Here is an 8,191-nt window from a genome sequence, read left to right on the forward strand (position 1 = left end):
GGTTTTGTCAAATTTGTTCACAACTTCTGGCTTGTGCTAGTTGCTAAATATTCCATAAATAAAACCTGTAGCAATTGCCTTTCCTAAACCTGCAGTAATCTTCATGAAAATCAGAAGCCAAACGTAATTTCTGCTGAGCCAAGAACAGACCGATGCCCTTTATCCTGGATAGACTGCTCTTTTAATGCTGTTTTCTAAAGAACTCTTCTGTGGTTTGCCAATACCCTCTGTAGGGGCTGTTGAGACAATTTACCATCAAGTTCGTGTTTTGATTGCTTCACTTTGTTGCTCCGTGGCTGAAACCAAAGTGCAGAATTTCCCCCTTCACGCTGCGCAGCCCAAGCTAAATTTCTGGAGGACGTGAGGTTGCAGGAGGCACAGGGTCTGCAAGCTGGGGTGCAGAAGCACCGGGGTGTCAGCTGGTGCTTCAAGTTTGAGGTCCACTGACAGTGTACCAGGGTTGCACAGCAAATGAATATATTCTCTGTGCTTTGCATCAGTAAGGACAAGGGAATAATGTTTCTCCTGTTTATTTCTCTGCAGGCAAGAGCTCTGTCATCATGTCAGTCAGTGTCCATGAGAACCGTAAATCCCGGACTAGCACCGGCTCCATGAATATCTTGCTTTTCCACAAAGCTTCCCACCCGGACTGCGTCTTGTCACATCTGAACACCCTGCGGAAGCACCGCATGTTCACCGATGTCACCCTTTGGGCAGGAAACAGATCATTCCCATGTCATCGGGCAGTGCTGGCTGCCTCCAGCAGGTACTTTGAAGCCATGTTTAGCAATGGCCTCCGGGAGAGCTTGGATGATGAGGTGAACTTCCATGACAGCCTCCACCCAGAGGTGCTGGAGCTACTGCTGGACTTTGCTTATTCCTCTCGGATCATCATCAACGAGGAGAACGCAGAGTCCCTCCTGGAGGCTGGAGACATGCTGCAGTTCCATGACGTCCGAGACGCAGCAGCCGAGTTCCTGGAGAAGAACCTCTACCCTTCAAACTGCTTGGGCATGATGCTGCTTTCAGATGCTCATCAGTGCCGGCGGCTCTACGAGCTCTCCTGGAGGATGTGCCTGGTCAACTTTGAGACTGTTCACAAGAGTGAGGACTTCAACAACCTTTCCAAGGACACTCTGCTGGATCTCATCTCCAGCGATGAGCTGGAAATTGAGGATGAAGAAAAGGTCTTTAAGGCTGTCATCCAGTGGGTGAAATACAATCTGGATGAGCGAAAGGCTTATCTCCCAGAGCTTCTGAGGAACGTTCGTCTGGCCTTGCTTCCTTCTGAATGTCTCAAGGAAGCCTTGGCTTGTGAGGATTTGATCATGGTGGACGAAAGGAACAAGTTGGTCTTGGATGAAGCTATTCAATGCAAGAAGAAGATCCTCCAGAATGATGGGGTGGTCACCAGTCCCTGTGCTAGGCCTCGCAAAGCTGGGCACACCTTGCTGATCCTGGGAGGACAGACCTTCATGTGTGATAAAATCTACCAAGTGGATCACAAAGCAAAGGAAATCATCCCCAAAGCAGACCTGCCGAGTCCACGGAAGGAGTTCAGTGCCTGTGCCATTGGCTGCAAAGTATATATCACTGGAGGCAGGGGCTCAGAGAATGGGGTCTCAAAAGATGTGTGGGTGTATGACACTGTTCATGAGGAATGGTCAAAAGCTGCCCCAATGCTAATAGCTAGGTTTGGGCACGGCTCGGCTGAGTTGGAAAATTGCCTCTATGTGGTCGGTGGACACACTGCGGTAGCTGGAGTTTTTCCTGCATCTCCTTCTGTTTCCTTGAAGCAAGTAGAGAAGTACGATCCCATATCCAACAAATGGACGATGGTGGCTCCTTTGAGAGATGGTGTGAGCAACGCTGCGGTGGTGAGCGCCAGGCTCAAGCTTTTTGTCTTTGGCGGGACCAGCATCCACCGAGACATGGTGTCCAAGGTCCAGTGCTACGATCCAGCTGAGAATCGGTGGATGATCAAAGCCGAATGCCCACAGCCCTGGCGCTACACGGCAGCCGCCGTCCTGGGCAGCCAGATTTTCATCATGGGAGGAGACACCGAGTTCACAGCAGCATCCGCCTACCGCTTTGACAGCGAGACGGACCAGTGGACGCGCATCGGGGACATGACAGCCAAGCGGATGTCATGCCATGCTTTGGCCTCGGGGAATAAACTCTATGTGGTGGGGGGTTACTTTGGCACCCAGAGGTGCAAAACACTGGACTGCTACGACCCGACGTCAGACACGTGGAACTGTATCACGACAGTGCCTTACTCGCTCATCCCCACAGCTTTTGTTAGCACCTGGAAGCACTTGCCATCATGATGAGGGTCAGAGCTCAGGAGCTTGTATCCGGGAGGTCAGTAAGGTAAGGGTCTCCTCCTCTTAAACTGAAACTTGTTGTTGTGCCTCAGTTGAGTCTGCACAGCCCATGCTGAAGCCACAGGTTTCAAGTTTTCTGAGAAGGGTACATTTAAAGGCAGCATGCAGCACCAGAAAGAGTAATCAGCTCTGTGATGTTGTAAGTCTAACTAGCTCCCAGGTTTCTCTTGTTCCCAGCTGATCCTCCCAGAACCTTAAGAAATGGTTGCAAGGAGGCCACGGCTTCTCTCCCTGTGCTTCAAGCTAGCTGCAGCATCATCCTTCTGTGGGTGGGTGGGGAGGGCAAAAGTGTCCACAGCTGCTCTCACAGCTATCGCCATGGAATACATCCTGTCCCCATTGGGGGAATTAAGGTTTCAAAAAGCACTTGCATGTGGGTCCTGGGAGATGCTAGGGCAACAAGCAGTTTGGAAAAAGTCTCAGTACTTTTGCTGAGAATCTGGGTGATTTTTTCAGAGCTGATGACTGTGTAAGGCAAGTGACCCTTGGGATGCCAGCAAATCCTGGGTCTTCTTATGCTATGTATTTACATTTTAGTGGGTAGCAGAAGCAAAAGCTTAGAAGCCATGGTGCATTTGATGGTCCAGGTGTTTATTTAATATCCAAACTGTTGCTTGTTGAATCAGAACTTCTGAGACTTCAGTGTGAGACCTGAGTGGGAGGGAAGGGGTTTTGTAACCAGAAGAAGAATGTGTTTATCAGTGTTTTGGGGTGTGAGCAAATGAGAAAACTGGAGCAAAGTCATGATGGCCTGTCTCATTCTGGTGCTTCAGTTCTCACTTGCTCAGAACATACTGTTGCAATGCCACTGAGACAGGGCCATTGATTCCTTCTCTCTCCTCCCCAGCAGGGTGCTTGGTCACCATTCTGATTACCAGTTTCACTCCACAGAGGTTTTCACGTCTTCACCATCTGTGCTGAGATGCAGCTGGCCAAGCAAAGGCCAAAAACTCTTCTCACCTTGCATTGTAAAAGCAGAAATTGATAAGGGCAACACTTTGATAGCACCATCTTCCCAGAGAGTCTGCAACAGCTCTGCTAGCTTGAGCTGTAGGTTTCACAGTGCCAGCAAAACACTCAACCCTGCTTTGGAGGTTGCAGATTACATCCCAGCTGGCTGAAGGAGCTGGGAAACCCTCACATATAAGGTTGGGACACCCTCTCATTTCCCTGCTTCCCACTTGGTGTGGTTGGTGCCCCTGGGAATCACCCAGCAGGTGAAGTTACTGGCATCTCCCAGGGACCATCTCTCTTGATGCCAGCTGGGAACAAAGGAGGAGCTTCTGGCACCTCTGCCAGGCATTTGCCCAACATGACCATCTGCTTTTCTCAGGTGGGAAAAAGCACCCAGAGCATTATGCTGGCCTTTTAATTTGTGAAACACCCAAATTTAACACTGGTTGGGCCACAGCAAGGGCAGGACAAGAGTGGAAAGGGTTAAAATGAGATGTCCGAGGGCTTTCCCAGCACTGGAAGATAATGGCCTTTCCAAATTCTCCTCCTCAAGCGTTGCCTAGCATCTGTCACAGTGGCTCAGTAATCCAATTAACTGACACTCAGCTATTAAATATTGCAGCAAAGAGTGTGAGGACTCCATCATTTTCAACTCAGGTCAATGGGGCCTCACTTTAAGAGCCATCCTAGAGCTGAAAATTATTTTTCTCTGGTAGAAGATGCATCTGAATATTAAAGCTCAGTACCAGCCACTCTGCTGGGAATACGAGAGAATATTTTGAGATGTGAGTTGATTCATCAGCCACCATCTAAAAAGCAGTCTCCAGAGTCACGGAGATGTTATTTTCCTCTCCTACCTTTTCTCCTCCATACTGTATTTGGGTTGTTCAAACCTAACAAGCAACTTTGAGGGGGCTTAGAGATTCTTTTTCCCCTCTTTAATTTGGAGCCTGGCACAAGCACAAGGAAACTAGGAACTGTAATACACCAACCTGAAAATAAAACTGGTGAAAAACCTAAACATAAAACTGGTGAAAAGTTACTGTGTGAGGGTTTTGCATGCCTTTTTTTTTTTTTGGCTTCACTTCCACTCTTTGGTTAAAAGAAGTGTTTAACAATGTATGTTGAAGTTTAAGGCTGGGCCAGCCCCTAAACTCTGAGAGATACTCTCTGTGATGCCCCCAGGACCCTCCCAGGGCAGGGTCACAGGGGAACCAGGGAGAGAGACTGAGGCTAGGAAAAGCTTGAACCAGTATAATGAAAACCAAATAACACTTAGAATAAAAATGAAGATGTCAAGCCATGTACAGATATTTTACAAACATGCAAATATATTCAAAGGTACAAGAGAATGTATTAACACAGAACCAGCACCTTCCAGATGACAACAGAGTCCTGAGCAGGGAAAAGCCCCAGACCCCTGACTCAGCAGCACAGAGTCCCAATGACAGTCCAAAAAAACCCCAGAAAAGCAGCTGTGCTGCTCCGACCTGGTGATGCAGAGGGAAGCCAGCCCGTCCTGAGGAACGTTGCTCCTCGGCAGTGTGACAGCAGGAGGCAGGAGCAGCAGCAGCACAGGCAGAGCTGACACCCAGCCCAGGACAACCCTCCCAGCACAGCAGCACTCAAGGCCCCAGGGCTCTGCTCAGGGGCCCTTTTCTACTGAGCACCATGGCAAGGAACGCTGGCATTGGTCCTTTGGGCTCACCTCACCCATCCTCTCCTCCCCACAGGCACAGCTGCCCCCTCCCCGATTGTCATTGTCCCCAGTGCAGGGAGCAGCAGAGAACTGCCAGCCTGGGGCTCTCACACCAGGGCTTTGGGCAAGAAGGAGCAGCAGAGAACTGCCAGCCTGGGGCTCTCAGATCAGGATAATATACAGGTTTTTGTTAGACAGAATGTCTATTCACATTGTTCTTCTAGAGCTTTTTATTTTATTTATTTTTTTAAAAAGCAAAGTTATTGTTAAGGCCACTGTGACAGCTCCTTACATAAAGCAACAAGACAGGCAAGTGAATGTCACACCTGAATGTCTCCTTTCACTCATTGTCCAGCTGTGTCCCACATGTTGCCTGGGCTCTCCTGGCTTTTCATGTGCCAACACTGGGGAGAAAAAAAAAAACCCACACTAAAAAAACCCATCAGGAAGTGGGATAACTGCCTTTAGGCTCCTGCAACTACCCTGTTGTCCAGTGGCAGGTCTGGCTGAGGGATCTTCTGGCTTGCAACTCCCACCATGTAAGGTCTTTATTGCAACATGTATTTTAATCCCTCTGGGATCCTTCTTCAAGTCAGGGCACCCAGCAGGCAGGTCGTGCCCAGGTGCTGGTGTGCTTTGGGAATGCTAATCCTGTGGGAACCCCCTCAGCTGGAGAAGGCTCTGGAGGAACCATCCGAGGCGCTCTCAGAGCAGAGCAAGCTGGGCCGGTGAGGAAGGGCCTGGGCAGTCGCATGGTAGGAAATTCATGAAAAAACCCAACCTTTTCACCTATAAACTGTTGAGATTGCATTTGTACTGTCCCAGAAACCCGAATAAGGCATCCTTGAAAAATGCAGATCGTAAACCACCAAGCCTGCTTTTCGTGTAGAGCATAAAACTGATCAGCTGGAAATGTTTCCTCGAGGGCATGGCCTTCACCCTCCCCAGCTGGAGCCGGGGCACCTTTCGGCAGAGGTCCCAGCACCCCTGCCAAGGAGGTCGTGTGACGTTAATTTAGTGCTTATTACCTGCAGTTAATTCCAGAGATCAGGCATGATTAGCAGTATGAAACATGAAAGCCCAATCTCCTCCCACCCGTGGCAGTGAAGCCACGAAGAGGCAAATCGTTACAAAAGGTGAATAAAATGCCGAGCGTTCAGCTAATAAAGACTCTCTGTGTTTATGAACACAAGCAAAGCCCAGCCAGGAGCTCGGGGGATGGTGCTGGGTGGTCTGTTGCAGTCCTGTACAGTGACGATTGATGGGGACAATCAGTCATCTACAAAGAGGTGACTTCAGGCATTACCAGGAACAGGTTCTCCAAGCTGCCTGTCTCCAAATTAAAAGTGGTTTTCTCCAAACTATCTGTCCTGTGCAACGCTCTCATTTTTATGGGGCAGAGTCACAGATGGGCTCGGGCCAGAGGAAAGAGCCTTCAGCAGGGGGTAGGAATGGTCCCTGGGGATGAGGGAGCTGCAGATGGCATGGTCCAGCCGAGGAAGACGAAGTGGAGAGGGGAGTCACTGCATCCCTCTTGTGCTGCCTCCTGAGCCTCAAACACTCCCCAGGGGTGCAGATGGCAAAGCTCCCATCTCAGAACCAATGGGGGTGAGACAAACCCCACAGCAGCGAGGAGCCAGGCGTATCCCTCTCAGAGCCTTTCAGCTCCTGCAGGACTCTCCTCACAGTCTGGGCTGTGGGGAGCAGAGGCTGGCCAGGCACTGCTCGCACAATTATTCGTGGGGTTCATGAGCTCTGAGCCCAGTTTTGTGGCTCCCACCAGAGCGCTTTGGTGGGTGGCACCAACAGCCGGTACCTGCCTGGGCACCGAGTGGCCAAGGCTGCGTGTTTTTGAGGCTGCTCTAGCACCTAAAAGATGTCCTTTGGCCCCAGAGCACCTGCAAGGACTCGGGCAGCATGCCAGGCCAGAACTGTATTCTGATACCGTGGTCACACTCAACATTGTCTCTGTTCAGTGACTTTTCCTGATTGTTTCATTACAACTTAGATAACAAGCCTTCTGCAAAGGTGGTTTTGCTGCTGTCTCGTTTGGCTTCCCTTCCACGTGGAGCAGCCCTTGGTTAGCTTTTGTCTTTGCAAAGAAGCTGCAGGGTTGTGTTGATGTGCATCGCTCCTGGCTCCATCCTCAAAGCCCTGCTCGCAGCCGGACGTCTTCCCATGCAAAAGCCCTGTGTGCCTGCAAACAGCAGCCTAAAAAAAAAATCCTCAGGATAACCTCCCAGCTCCTAAACGCCGTGCATGCTGCTGGGTTGGTTGCTTGCAACCTGTTACACCCTCACCAGTATTGCTGGAACAAAGTCACAGCTGGTTTGTCTCCGCCGCTGGTAGGGAAACCCATTTGCATGCATACAATAGCGAGGCTGGATAAACAGGGACTGCAGTTGTTTTTTGCCACTGCTGCTTTTTCCAAGCAGCTGGTCTCTGAAGCCAGTTTATCAAGCAGCGTTGGAAGGGAGTGGCTGGCCTGGGGAGGAAAGTCGATGAAAAGCAGGCTTTTCCTAACCCTGGGCAGATGGAAACATGTGCAGTCTGAGCTCGGCCCCAGACTGGATTAATCAACCCCTTGGAAATATCAGTCACACGGATGGTTTTGGAGGAACTGCTGGAAAAAGAGAAAAAGGGTCTTTTTGTTTTGTCTGTTCCAGCCCTTGGGCTCTCCTCCCTGCCCTCAGGAAAAAAAAAAAAAAAGCTAAAACTCCATTTCCCTCAACTTTTCATTGCCTTGTCATGTCCACAGAAGTTTCCTGGTCCGTGCTCTGAGCTCTCTCCAGTTCGTTCCCCTCCCCTGAGGAAGCAAAGCACACCCCAAACCTCCAGTAAACCAGCTGCTTTCCACCTTCACCCATCTCTGGGATTTGGGGTGAGGGGGTTCCCCCAAGAGCTGCCAAAGTGCATCCCTTTTTCTGGTGCCCCCCTGCACGGGCAGAGCCGAGCACCACGCCTGTTAATGAGCTTTCTCACCCCAGATGCCAGCGTCAGATCCATGTCCCCTGCCTCACTGCTGGAACTGACGCAGTGACCAGGTCCCCTCCCGTCCTCCTGTCCAGGACTCCGAGGAGCCTTTCGCATCCCTTGCCGGCACCAGGAACAGGAGGCAGAGCCGAGGGTCGGCCGCGGCCCGGGGCGCGGG

The 8,191-nt window shown here is 50.6% G+C and overlaps 1 protein-coding gene across 1 annotated transcript; it reads left to right on the forward strand.

Moving 5' to 3' along the window:
• The first annotated feature begins 560 nt into the window (after nucleotides 1-560).
• KLHL25 (kelch-like family member 25) lies at nucleotides 561-8,091 on the forward strand. Its single transcript, XM_009872290.1, has 2 exons — nucleotides 561-2,373; nucleotides 8,028-8,091. Exon 1 carries the CDS (start codon nucleotides 561-563, stop codon nucleotides 2,328-2,330), a length of 1,770 nt encoding a protein of 589 aa, XP_009870592.1. The 3' UTR covers nucleotides 2,331-2,373; nucleotides 8,028-8,091.
• The last annotated feature ends 100 nt before the right edge of the window (nucleotides 8,092-8,191 follow it).

Source organism: Apaloderma vittatum, unplaced genomic scaffold, assembly GCF_000703405.1.
Source record: "Apaloderma vittatum isolate BGI_N311 unplaced genomic scaffold, ASM70340v1 scaffold32466, whole genome shotgun sequence".
Taxonomy (NCBI): Eukaryota; Metazoa; Chordata; class Aves; order Trogoniformes; family Trogonidae; genus Apaloderma; species Apaloderma vittatum.

Bases quoted from the DNA above. Each gene is read 5' to 3' on its own strand.
- KLHL25 (XM_009872290.1), top strand. From the start codon at position 561: ATGTCAGTCAGTGTCCATGAGAACCGTAAATCCCGGACTAGCACCGGC.